Genomic DNA, 14,704 nt, shown 5'->3' with positions numbered 1-14,704 from the left:
ACTTCAGAAAACCACTGTCAGTAACTACAGTTCGTCGCTACATCTGTAAGTGCAAGTTAAAACTCTACAATGCAAAGCCAAAGCCATTTATCAACAACACCCAGAAACGCTTCGCTGGGCCCGAGCTCATCTAAGATGGACTGATGCAAAGTGGAAAAGTGGTCTGTGGTCTGACGAGTCCACATTTCAAATTGTTTTTGGAAACTGTGGACGTTGTGTCCTCCGGAACAAAGACGAAAAGAACCATCCGGATTGTTATAGGCACTGTGATGGTATGGGGGTGTATTAGTGCCCAAAGCATGGGTAACTTACACATCTGTGAAGGCACCATTAATGCTGAAAGGTACATACAGGTTTTGGAGCAACACATGTTGCCATCCAAGCAACGTTATCATGGACGCCCCTGCTTATATCAGACAGACAATGCCAAGCCACGTGTTACAACAGCGTGGCTTCATAGTAAAAGAGTTCAAAAAGAACCAAAAAAGCTGCATAGGACACATTTTAGGACGTTTAAAATCGCAAATTTGTGTACAACTACACACACTTGGACATCAGACAGTATCAATATATGTTGTAGTATTGGTAATGTACGTCACAGATTTGACTATCAACCCCCCCCACCCCAAAAAAAGGACGTCAACTTAAATTGTTGTCCTCCTGCAGGATGACATGCACAGAGTGATTGACCAGCAGTTGATGGACAAGCACCAGGACGAGTGGCGGTCTCCTCACCCCTCGGGGTCGTCGAGGGCTCACAGCGCTCAGTCCTCCAGACGAGCTCTTCGCATCTCCGACAGGGACAGAAGACTCTTTTCTTTTTTCAAAAAGAATTAAGGAGACAAAAGAAAAGCCAGGCGAGGTCCCGCCGAAGAAGGGAGCGGCGTGACAGCACAGGTGTAAAGACCACCCAAACACACACACACCCTGTCTGACTGGGGTTATTTGTTCACCGTGAAATGGTAACAACTTGATTTTGAAGTAGGACTTGATGTGGTTTCCACTGAGGAAAGTTTCCTTGTAGTGCCTAAATGATCCATTGCTTCTTCCTGCCAGCTTCGTAGGACAGGGGTCCCCAACCGCCGGTCCAGGGACCGCTACTGCATTTGCTACCGAGAAACATTTCAATATTTATTTATGACCGCATTTTCTCCAATTTAACTTTTGCCAGTCCCACTACACACCAATCAGCTTGGTCATAGATGCATGCATGAAAATACACCATTTGTTAGATCTTTGTTACATGGAACAATGCACATTAATGAACATAACATGTAAATGACTAAACACCATCTGCAGTCCCCAGCAGGTTGATAGTATATAATATACAAACCCCGTTTCCATATGAGTTGGGAAATTGTGTTGGATGTAAATATAAACGGAATACAATGATTTGCAAATCCTTCTCAACCCAAATTCAATTGAATGCACTACAGCAGGGGTCACCAACCTTTTTGAAACCAAGAGCTACTTCTTGGGTACTGATTAATGCGAAGGGCTACCAGTTTGATACACACTTGAAAAATTGCCAGAAATAGCCAATTTGCTCAATTTACCTTTAACTCTATGTTATTATTAATAGTTAACGATATTTACACTTAATTGAATGGTTTAAAAGAGAAGAAAACACAAAAAAAAAATGACAATTAAATTTTGAAACATAGTTTATCTTCAATTTTGACTCTTTAAAATTCAAAATTCAACCGAAAAAAAGAAGAGAAAAACTTAAAAAAAGAATTTATGGAACATCATTAGCAATTTTTCCTGATGAAGATTAATTTTAGAATTTTGATGACATGTTTTAAATAGGTTAAAATCCAATCTACACTTTGTTAGAATATATAACAAATTGGACCAAGCTATATTTCTAACAAAGACAAATCATTATTTCTTCTAGATTTTCCAGAACAAATATTTTAAAAGAAATTCAAAAGACCTTGAAATAAGATTTAAATTAGATTCTACAGGATTTTCTAGATTTGCCAGAATAATTTTTTTAAATTTTAATCATAATAAGTTTGAAGAAATATTTCACAAATATTATTCGTCGAAAAAACAGAAGCTAAAATGAAGAATTAAATTAAAATGTATTTGTTATTCTTTACAAAAAAAAATTAAAAATTGACTTGAACATTGATTTAAATTGTCAGGAAAGAAGAGGAAGGAATTCAAAAGGTAAAAAGGTATATGTGTTTAAAAATCCTAAAATCATTTTTAAGGTTGTATTTTTTCTCTAAAATTGTCTTTCTGAAAGTTATAAGAAGCAAAGTAAAAAAAAAAAATAATTTATTTAAACAAGTGAAGACCAAGTCTTTAAAATATTTTCTTGGATTTTCAAATTCTATTTGAGTTTTGTCTCTCTTAGAATTAAAAATGTCGGGCAAAGCGAGACCAGCTTGCTAGTAAATAAATACAATTTAAAAAATAGAGGCAGCTCACTGGTAAGTGCTGCTATTTGAGCTATTTTTAGAACAGGCCGGCGGGCGACTCATCTGGTCCTTACGGGCTACCTGGTGCCCGCGGGCACCGCGTTGGTGACCCCTGCACTGCAAAGACAAGATATTTGATGTTCAAACTCATAAACTTTATTTTTTTTTGCAAATAATAATTAACTTAGAATTTCATGGCTGCAACACGTGCCCAAGTAGTTGGGAAAGGGCATGTTCACCACTGTGTTACGTCACCTTTTCTTTTAACACTCAATAAACGATTGGGAACGGAGGAAACTAATTGTTGAATCTTTGAAAGTGGAATTCTTTCCCATTCTTGTTTTATGTAGAGCTTCGGTCGTTCAACAGTCCGGGGTCTCCGCTGTCGTATTTTACGCTTCATAATGCGCCACACATTTTCGATGGGAGACAGGTCTGGACTGCAGGCGGGCCAGGAAAGTACCTGCACTCTTTTTTAAAAATTTTATCAGTTTGAACATCAAATATGTTGTCTTTGTAGCATATTCAACTGAATATGGGTGGAAAATGATTTGCAAATCCTTGTATTCCGTTTATATTTACATCTAACACAATTTCCCAACTCATATGGAAACGGGGTTTGTATATAGAGGCAGGTTGATGGTATATAATATATACAGGCAGGTTGATGGTATATAATATATACAGGCAGGTTGATGGTATATAATATATACAGGCAGGTTGATGGTATATAATATATACAGGCAGGTTGATGGTATATAATATATACAGGCAGGTTGATGGTATATAATATATACAGGCAGGTTGATGGTATATAATATATACAGTACATACAATAAACCTGCTGGGGGACATCACATCACAAAGAAATAAGCTCCCACTAATTCAGCGTCAAGGTGAGTTGTATTTTTCATGCACTTATTTTAACTGTATTTGTCTGCCACATGTGGAAGTGTGGTCTGTGGTAATGAAGGCCGGTCTGCGGTAATGAAGGCCGGTCTGTGATGATAATGCTGCATTAAAGCGGTCCCTGGTGCAAACAATGTTGGGGACCCCTGCTGTGGGAGGTAACACTTTAAATGTCTCTCCTCGCCCACACAGTGGACACGTTAGAGCAGCTTGGAAACACAGAATGTTAACATGGTAGCATCTTCTTGGCACGCTCTGTTTCCATTTGCACACTTCAACAAGTATACTAGGACTTCAACAAGTATACTGTGACTTCAACAATATTGCGTCAATAATTTTACCTTGACTTCAACAAGTATAGTTAAGTTCAAGCTAAAGTACCAATGACTGTCACACACACACTAGGTGTGGCGAAATTATTCTCTGCATTTGACCCATCACCCTTGATCGCCCCCCTGGGAGGTGAGGGGAGCAGTGAGCAGCAGCGGTGGCCGCGCCCGGGGAATCATTTTTGGTGATTTAACCCCCAATTCCAACCCTTGATGCTGAGTGCCAAGCAGGGAGGTAATGGCTCCCATTTTTATAGTCTTTGGTATGACTCGGCCGGGGTTTGAACTCCCGACCTACCGATCTCAGGGCGGACACTCTAACCGAATGACTGCAATGTGTATTCCATGACTTCAACAATATACAGCGACTTCAAAAAGTATACTATGATTTCAATAACTGTACTATGACTTAAACAAGTATACTATAATTTCAATAAGTATGTTTTGACTTCAACAATATACAATGACTTAAATAAGGAAAATGATGACTTCAATAAGTGTAGTATGACTTCAATAAATATACTATGACATAATACTTTGTCATAGTATATTTATTGAAGTCATAGTACAATCAAAACCTCAAAAGATATACTATGACTTCAACAAGAATAGTATGACTTCAATATATATACTGTGACTTCAACAAGTATACTATGACTTCAATAAGTTTACTATGACTTCAACAAGTATACTGTGACTTCAATAAGTATATTGTGTCAACAATATACAATGACTTCAATAAGTATACTATGACTTCAACAAGTACACTATTGCTTCAATAATTGTACCTTGACTTCAACAAGTATACAATGACTGCAATGTGTATTCTATGACTTCAACAATATACGACTTCAAATAGTATACTATGACTTCAACAAGAATAGTATGACTTCAATATATATACTGTGACTTCAACAAGTATACTATGACTTCAACAAGTATATTATGACATCAACAATAAACAATTACTTCAATAAGTATACTATGACTTCAACAAGTATATTATGACATCAACAATATACAATTACTTCAACAAGTATACTATGACTTCAACAAGCATATTATGACATCAACAATATACAATTACTTCAATAAGTATACTATGACTTCAACAAGTACACTATTGCTTCAATAATTTTACCTTGACTTCAACAAGTATGGAATGACTGCAATTTGTATTCTATGACTTCAACAAGTATACTATGATTTCAATAACTACACTATGACTTAAACAAGTATACTATGATTTCAATAAGTATGTTTTGACTTAAACAATATACAATGACTTCAATAAGGAAAATGATGACTTCAATAAGCGCAGTATGACTTCAATAAATATACTATGACATAATACTTTGTCATAGTATACTGTATTTATTGACGTCATAGTACACTCAAACCTCAAAAAATATACTAGGACATCAACAAGAATAGTATGACTTCAATATATATACTGTGACTTCAACAAGTATATTATGACAACAATATACAATGACTTCAATAAGTATACTATGACTTCAACAAGTATACTGTGACTTCAATAAGTATATTATGACATCAACAATATACTATGACTTCAACAAGTACACTATTGCTTCAATAATTTTACCTTGACTTCAACAAGTATAGAATGACTGCAATGTGTATTCTACGACTTCAACAATATACAACGGCTTCAAAAAGTATACTATGACTTCAACAAGTATACTATGATTTCAATAAGTATACTATGACCTAAACAAGTATACTATGATTTCAATAAGTATACGTCATGCCATAGTATAGTTATTGAAGTCATAGTACACTCAAAACCTCAAAAAATATACTATGACTTCAACAAGTATACTGTGACTTCAACAAGTTTACTATGACTTCAACAAGTATACTGTGACTTCAACAAGTATACTGTGACTTCAACAAGTTTACTATGACTTCAACAAGTTTACTATGACTTCAACAAGTATACTATGATTTCAATAAGTATACTATGACTTAAACAAGTATACTATGATTTCAATAAGTATACTATGACATAATACTTTATGCCATAGTATAGTTATTGAAGTCATAGTACACTCAAAACCTCAAAAAGTATACTATGACTTCAACAAGTTTACTATGACTTCAACAAGTTTACTATGACTTCAACAAGTATACTATGACTTCAACAAGTATACTATGACTTCAACAAGTTTACTATGCACACTGTGTACTTAATTACTGAGAGCGTGAATGTTGACAGCGTCGTGTTATCTTCAGTAGTGGTTTTAGGTCTGGGCCACACGGACAATCTCCCATGGAGACTTTCTCTCGGGAGCGCCTCGAGGATGAGGGAGAAAAAACCTCCAAAGACCAGAAGCCGTGTGTCAGAAATAGCCCCCCCCACCCAGCTACTGCTCGCATGAAGTGGAGGAAACTAAGCCAATGAGAGACGATGAGCAATTTCAGAGGCGTTTGATTGGTTAGCCAGTTGACACGTTTGAGCGCCACTCAGGGACGAGCCATTGTTAGAAATGACGATGATGGGCCGAAATGTAATTAGACAAAGCTTCGAGGTTGCAGTGCTTGGTTGAATTGGAGAGAATGAGCAGAGATGAAGTGGTCTAATTAAAGGAATAACGCACAAAATGCAATTAAGGTATAATCACTACCTGCTGTCCTAAGTCAATTACTGCCGTTTTGCACTTACCGGAGTCGACTATCACGATATTTACTCCTTTCCTCTTTTCGTTGGTCTCTCCTTGCAAGTCGTGAATTTCAGTCGCTACGGCGCCAAGATGTTGACTACCGAGGGTGGTGAGTGAGGGTGCATTGCTGCGCGCTCACCACCGGGGGGCAACTGTACGGCCAGTGCACTGCATTTAGGCTAATAAGTGTTTAGGATGTAATGAAGTGTGCCAATTGAAACACCGCCGTGAAGTCAAAGCTGTTTCTTTGATGGCTTTTATTCCTTTCTTTGGGAGATCAGCGCGTCATAAATGTCACCAGCCATCAATATACGGTCGTGCTCGTAAGTTGACATACCCTGGGAGAATTTATGATTTCTTGGCCATTCTTCAGAGAATATGAATGATAACACAAAAACCTTTCTTCGGTTGTGTGGAGCTATTTATTGGCAAACAACTGTGGTTACTCTTTTTAAATCAAAATGACAAAAGAAAGTACCCAAATGACCCTGATCCGAAGTTTACATACCCCAGTGACTTTGATCTGATAACATGCACAAAAGTTGACACAAACAGGTTTGAATGGCTAATCAAGGTTCCAATCCTCACCGGTGACCTGTTTGTTTGTAATTAATGTGTGTGTATAAAAGGTCAGTGAGTTTCTGGGCTTCTGACAGACCATTGCATCTTTCATCCAGTGCTGCACAGATGTTTCTGGATTCTGAGTCACAAGGAAGGCAAAATAATTGTCAAAGGATCTGCGAGCAAAGGTAATTGAACTGCATAAAACAGGAAAGGGATATAAAAAGATATCCAAGGAATTGAGAATGCCAATGAGTAGTGTTCAAACGCTGATTAAGAAGTGGGAAATGAGGGATTCAGGTAGACCAGCAAAGATTTCAGCCACAACAGCCAGGAAAATTGTTCGAGTTGCTAAGAAAAATCCACAAATAACTTCAGCTGAAATACAGGACTCTCTGAAAAATTGTGGTGTGGCTGTTTCAAGATGCACAATAAGGAGGCACTTGAAGAAAAATGGGCTGCATGGTCGAGTCGCCAGAAGAATGTCACAAAGTATCCCGCTTACATTACGCCAAACGGCACAGAGACAAGCCTCAAAACTTCTGGAACAAAGTCATTCGGAGTGATGGCTTTCTTCTGGCGACTCGACCATGCAGCCCATTTTTCTTCAAATCATTTTGATTTAAAAAACAGTAAACACAGTTTGCCAATAAATAGCGTCACACAACCATTAAGCATGAGTGGAAGAAAGGTTTTTGTGTTATCATTCATATTCTGTGAAGAATGGCCAAGAAATCATAAATTCTCCCAGGGTATGTCAACTTATGAGCACGACTGTATCTTTTATCATCAGCACTCAAGCACTTTGTCATTTTCTGAATTTTGGGGGGGACTTCCAAGCTAATATGTACAACTAAAGCTCTGTGTATCCTGTTTTCCAACAAAAGCAGAACAGAAGTACAGTAAATTGACGGATGCAATAATCAATCAGAAATAATAAAGTTCTCTACAGCACTTTAGTCTTTGCTGGTGGACATGTTTCATTGAAGGGAGGATTGGAATGTTGCTCTCCAAACATTTTCAGGGTGGATTACTTTTCAACATTTCAAAACTTCTAATGCAAGGGGTGTCTATTGCACAAATTAAATATTGTCCAAATTGCTTATTGATTGGATTGGAATAATGTTAGCATCTTTAAAGTATTAAAGTGACCCCCAAACTTCCTTTCATTTTTCTGTACGGCAACTTTTTCTGGAAAAAGACTTGGACACGCCTGCTCTCATGCACGTTCATTTTGCTGACAAGACGCCGTCCTCTTTTTATTTTGAACGATTTCCCAGCTGACCAAATCCTCAACAATGTTTACATGGACGTGGGAACAAAGAGAAACCACAACATCGCTCCATTTGTTCCTCAACTGCAACTTCTTTCTATTTCATATCATTAAAAAGATGTGTTGATTTTGACAACACATCTACAAACTACCTCCATCTTCACTGCTTCAACACTTCATTAACACTTTGAGTTCCTTTTGGCCCGTAAGAACCCACTTAGAACACTTGGAATGTCGTAAAATATGTCCTGTACAACTTTGGCATGCTTTGAACTATAGTTCAGTCCCTAAGTGGAAACATGTTAGAGAGGTTGTCATGTGACTATCCCAGGATGTAGTTTCCACAAAATAGTCATTCAAGCTCGCTCATTTCCAAAAGCTTATTATCTGCCATTAAAAGTCTAATTTCAGAATTCAACTGTTTTTATATTAATTGTCCAATTAATTAATATCAAACAAACTAGGGACACATCGCTACAATTAGCCTTAACATGGCACGGGAAGCCTGTATTGACAATAACAACTAGAGATGTCATTTTTGCCGATATCCGATATTGTCCAACTCTTAATTACCGATACCGATATCAACCGATACCGATATATACAGTCGTGGAATTAACACATTATTATGCCTAATTTGGACAACCAGGTATGGTGAATATAAGGTCCTTTTTAAAAAATTTAATAAAATAAGAAATAAATTAAAAACATTTTCTTGAATAAAAAAGAAAGTAAAACAATATAAAAACAGTTACATAGAAACTAGTAATGAATGAAAATTAGTCAAATTAACTGATAAAGGTTAGTACTATTAGTGGACCAGCAGCACGCACAATCATGTGTGCTTACGGACTGTATCCCTTGCAAACTGTATTGATATATATTGATTAGGGAAGTCCGATAATGGCTTTTTGCCGATATCCGATATTCCGATATTGTCCAACTCTTTAATTACCGATACCGATATCAACCGATACCGATATCAACTGATATATGCAGTCGTGGAATTAACACATTATCATGCCTAATTTGGACAACCAGGTATGGTGAAGCTAAGGTACTTTTTTAAAAAATTAGTAAAATAAGATAGATAAATTAAAAACATTTTCTTGAATAAAAAAGAAAGTACAACAATATAAAAACAGTTACATAGAAACTAGTAATGAATGAAAATTAGTAAAATTAACTGCTAAAGGTTAGTACTATTAGTGGACCAGCAGCACGCACAATCATGTGTGCTTACGGACTGTATCCCTTGCAGACTGTATTGATATATATTGATATATAATGTAGGAACCAGAATATTAATAACAGAAAGAAACAACCCTTTTGTGTGAATGAGTGTAAATGGGGGAGGGAGGTTTTTTGGGTTGGTGCACTAATTGTAAGTGTATCTTGTGTTTTCTATGTTGATTTAATTAAAAAAAAAAAAACAAAAAAAAAAAAAAAAAAAAAAAAAGATACCGATAATAAAAAACAACGATACCGATAATTTCCGATATTACATTTTAACGCATATATCGGCCGATATTATCGGACATCTCTAATATTGATATATAATGTAGGAACCAGAATATTAATAACAGAAAGAAACAACCCTTTTGTGTAAATGAGTGTGAATGGGGGAGGGAGGTTTTTTGGGTTGGTGCACTAATTAGGGACCGAGTCCCTTTGGGACAGAGGACCCTATTGTATTTCTAGCGTTTTATTATTATTATTATACCGCCGCCTCTTTGAGCTGTAATTTGACCCCCTAAACATGCTTCAAAACTCACCAAATTGGACACACACATCAGGACTGGCGAAAATTGCGATCTAATCAAAAACCCCAACCCCAAAACTCAAAATTGCTTCCCCTAGGAAGAAAACACAGACAAAACTGCCTCTAACTCCCAGTAGGAATGTCGTAGAGACATCAAACAAAAAACACTATGTAGGTATCACTTAGACCTATATTTCATACACTGACAACCCCCAGCAAAAATCAACAGGAAGTTTGCAATTCCCCCTTCAAAACCAAAGTTGAGTAAAAACAGTCACCTTTTTTCAAACATTATCTCCTCTGAGCGCGTTTGTCGTGTCGGCTTCAAATTAGCACAGGAGAGAGATTGAACCCTTCTGATTAAAAGTTGATGAAAGAGTTTTAATTACTGCTACGGTTTGGATTTTATGAGCCCTCAAAGTCGGCCCCGTCCATCGCTGCTTGCAGCTTTAATTGTAAGTGTATCTTGTGTTTTTTTATGTTGATTTAATAAAAAAAACTAAAAAAAAAAAAAAAAAAAAATTAAAAATAAAAAAACATACTGATAATAAAAAAAACGATGCCGATAATTTCCAATATTACATTTTAAAGCATTTATCGGCCGATAATATCGGCAGGCTGATATTATCAGACATCTCTAATAACAACCATACTAATTAGAGATGTCCGATAATATTTTGACTGCCGATATTATCGGCCGATAAATGCTTTAAAATGTAATATCGGAAATTATCGGTATCGGTTTCAAAAAGTAAAATGTATGACTTTTTAAAACGCCGCTGTACGGAGTGGTACACGGACGTAGGGAGAAGTACAGAGCGCCAATAAACTTTTGCGTGCCGGACCAATCACGTAATATCTATGGCTTTTCACACACACACACAAGTGAATGCATGCATACTTGGTCAACAGCCATACAGGTCACGCTGAGGGTGGCCGTATAAACAACTTTAACACTGTTACAAATATGCGCCACACTGTGAACCCACACCAAACAAGAATGACAAACACATTTCGGGAGAACATCCGCACCGTAACACAACGGAACAAATACCCAGAACCCCTTGCAGCACTAACTCTTCCGGGACGCTACAATATACACGTCCTCATGCTCTCTCAGGGAGAGCATGTCCCAAATTCCAAGCTGTTGTTTTGAGGCATGTTAAAAAAAAATAATGCACTTTGTGACTTCAATAATAAATATGGCAGTGCCATGTTGGCATTTTTTTTTCCATAACTTGAGTTGATTTATTTTGGAAAACCTTGTTACATTGTTTAATGCATCCAGCGGGGCATCACAACAAATTTAGGCATAATAATGTGTTAATTCCACGACTGTATATATCGGTATCGGTTGATATCGGAATCGGTAATTAAGAGTTGGACAATATCGGAATATCGGCAAAAAAAACATTATCGGATATCTGTAATACTTACTTTGAATGAAAACATGTTATTTATTTTAATGGTGAGTACATTTGTGGTACCGCGCACAACAAAAAGGAATAACATTTACCATGAACATCACATATATTTGATATGAATTAGCAGTATTTGTTCATGTTTTCTTTTTTATTATCATACTTTAAGTGTTTGTGGGTTCTTATGGGTTTTTTGTTATGTAAACGACAAGGGCCTGATCTACTAAGATCTGAATACCACGCGCTAAACAGTGTGTGCAATCAATCAAATGTTGTGTGCTAATAGTCGGTGTGTTGCGTGTGATCTACTAAGACTGTGTGTGCAACTTGTAACAAATGCAAAAGTGATGCGAATCGGCATAATTTAATGAGATTTTTGTGTGTACTAAGGCATTTAGGTGGCCATTGAGACACAAATTTCTCTCGGTTATGATCTGTGACACCGTTTCTGCAATATAGAATCGCAATCTAGACAACAGAAACTATTTTTACACGCTGACGAAGCGCATCCATACGTCTGGAATGATCCAACCACAAGAAAATGCATATTGCAAGAAGTCTTTTCATTAGACATTGAAAAATGTATTTCCCTTTATTAAAAAAAATCTGCAATTTCATTTAAACAGCCCCTTTAAGTCATCCAGCAGCTATAAAATCATGAAACGATATTGCTGAATAGACGATTTGTCTAATATTTTTATTTATGACAGTCCATATATGGACAAGGCAGACTGCCAGTTTGCACGTTCTTTCTAGACGTACTAAATATGGATGCAAAACAGCGGCCGCAGAACAGTTTATGTCTTGATAAAGCCTCCCTGCATTGTGGGCAATCTGATGATCACATCTATTCTGTATCTTCATGCAGACAGACACGCTTCATGGATGGTGCGCTTTATTCTGCTCACTAAGGACACACAAACCTCTGCACACAATTTTAGTAGATCAGCTTTGCGTGTGCTGTCAAGTTTGCACGTGTTTTATTAGTCGCAAATGTTGAGTAGATCAGACCCTAAGTGTGTTTTAAGTGTGTTACCACGTGTGTGCGTGTGTGTGTGTGTGTGTGTGTGTGTGTGTGTGTGTGTGTGTGTGTGTGTGTGCGTGTGTGTGTGTGTGCTCTAGCTGCAGCAGCATGCAGCTGTGCAAATCTATGCAGACGTCATCTCAGCTGCTTGTGTGTGTGAAGGGAGCACCCAAAGAATTTTTTTTAAATGTGTAAAACAAGTCAGACGAGGTTTGGATGAAGTGAATATATTTATAAGGAAAATAAGAAAATCCATACTTTTGAAATAAAGTACATTTTCTTCTTTGTTTTAAATTGTGTGTTCTTTGTGAGTTGGATGTGTGTCAAGAGGAACTACAGTATATATATATATTTATATTTACAATTATATTACAGTATATATATATATATATATATATATATATATATATATATATATATATATATATATATATATATATATATATATATATAAGATTATATTACATCCGGAGATGCTTTCCTCTTCATTCACCTTAGGTGAATGGAGCCTTGGCCAGGAGGACTTGATATCATCAGATGGTATCCAGCGGTCATTGGGTGTTTCGACCCTGAACCATAACACCCTACCGCTGGTGGGCCGGCAGTGGTGGCCAAGTCACTGCCTATCTCCTCCTCCTGGCTTCCAGCTCATCTCGTCTCTCCTGCTCCATAACCAGCAAGAGGCTCTCTCTGCTGCCTCCCCCATCCTGCTAGCTGCTGTCTTTCTCTCCTTCCCTGTTATTCCCAAGGCTGTGAGCATTCTCCATACCGACTGGGCAGGGAATCCTCTGCAGCCGACCTCGACCGGGAACAACCATGCCTGCCATCCTTTTCCCCTGCAGTCATTCAAAAGGTCCTGGTATTTGGCACTTTTCCTTTCGAAGGCTTGGTCGCACCCTTCTTCCCATGGGACTGTGAGTTCTATGAGAATGATCTTCTTTGCCTCTTCAGACCACAGCACCACATCCGGTCTCAGGGTTGTCTGGACAACATGGGGGAACTGAAGCCTTCCTCCCAGGTCTACCTTCATGTCCCAAGAACGGGCCATTTGCAATAGGCTCTTCCTTGATGTTGCTGTGGTTGGTGGCTTTTCTCCCTCCCTCACAAACTGGATTGATGTTGTTCTCCCTTGTGGTTGCTGTTTCTTGCATCTCTGCTGCTCCAGGGTGTTAGCCAGTGTCATGAGCACCTTGTCATGACGCCATCTGTATCTCCCTTGGGTGAGTGCTGTTTTACACCCTGACAGGATGTGCGCCATGGTACCCTTCTGTCCGCAAAGCTTGCATAGTGGATCCTCTCTCATGCCCCATCTGTGCAAGTTTGTTGGAGTCGGGAGTGTGTCATACACTGATCTCAGCAGGAAAGAGATGCGGAATGGTTCCAGCTTCCATAGATCCGCCCACGTGATCTTTCTCTTGGGGAGGTCCCATTTGGTCCAGGCTCCCTGGGACGCTAGTTCCACTGCTCTGGATTTCCGACCTTCCTCTTCCAGGTTCCGTACTTCCTCCTGGATCATAGCTCTTCTTTCTCTGGGTTCTGCCTTACTCCACTGTTGGACATGGGAAGTTCCAAGACCTTGTCTTCCTGTGCATGGCGTTCCTATGATGTCACGTAGCCTCAACATGCTTTCAGCTTGTGCAACAGACGTGTCAGCTGCCCACTTGCGTCCTGATCTTGTAGTGACGCCTGCGTGTCTGACTTGTTCGTCCTGGGAGTCTCTGTATGTCATTAAGACTCTGCACTTTGCTACCTTGAATTCCTCCACCACGGATGACAAGGGAAGCTGGAGCTGTCCTGATCTTATGTAGAGGCCTACTGATGTGAAGCTTGGAGGGATCCCCAGCCATTTTCTGAGGTACTTATTGACCTTTCTCTCCACTCCTTCTACGCATGTCATAGGGATGTCATACACCGTCAACAGCCACATGAGTCTTGGTAACAGTCCATGTTGGTAGAGCCATATTTTGAATTTACCAGGGAGTCCTGATTTTTCAATCCTCCTCAGCCACTCCTCTGTCTGCTTCTCTGTACTGGTGATGTTGTTCCTGTCAGTAAGTGAGCTGTCAAACCACTTTCCAAGGCACTTTATAGGGTTCTCCTCAATCGATGGAATCACTTCTCCTTGCACTTGCAGCTTGAACCTGTTCGTCAGTTTACCTTTCCGGATAACCATGCTCCTTGATTTTTTGGGCTTAAACTTCATTCTGGACCATGTTGCCATGTGGTCCAGAACTGTTAGCACCCATCTCGCCTCCACATGGGTTGTGGTCGTCACGGTGAGATCGTCCATGTAACCTCTTATTGGGGGT

General features: G+C 38.4%; 1 protein-coding gene and 1 long non-coding RNA gene across 3 annotated transcripts in view; one reads left to right on the top strand and one right to left on the bottom strand.

The window, feature by feature from the left end:
- Positions 1-895, top strand: part of bicdl1 (BICD family like cargo adaptor 1) — a 52,806-nt gene extending 51,911 nt beyond the window's left edge. Inside the window, exon 11 of one of the 2 annotated variants that reach the window (XR_009826600.1) lies at positions 667-781. Coding sequence is in view for 1 of the 2 variants with exons in the window: in XM_062051531.1 (XP_061907515.1) it covers positions 667-837 (171 nt within the window). In the remaining variant the exon portion in view is untranslated. Of the gene's footprint in view, positions 1-666 lie in introns of both variants that reach the window. The other variant, XM_062051531.1, reaches the window with a different exon arrangement.
- The window catches only part of LOC133652598 (uncharacterized), a 61,457-nt gene that overhangs the window by 41,135 nt on the left and 5,618 nt on the right, over positions 1-14,704 (bottom strand). The window lies entirely within an intron of this gene.

Source organism: Entelurus aequoreus, linkage group LG06 (genome assembly GCF_033978785.1).
Source record: "Entelurus aequoreus isolate RoL-2023_Sb linkage group LG06, RoL_Eaeq_v1.1, whole genome shotgun sequence".
Classification (NCBI taxonomy): domain Eukaryota; kingdom Metazoa; phylum Chordata; class Actinopteri; order Syngnathiformes; family Syngnathidae; genus Entelurus; species Entelurus aequoreus.
Note: the sequence above shows the minus strand (reverse complement) of the source record. Positions and strands in the feature narration are given on the sequence as shown.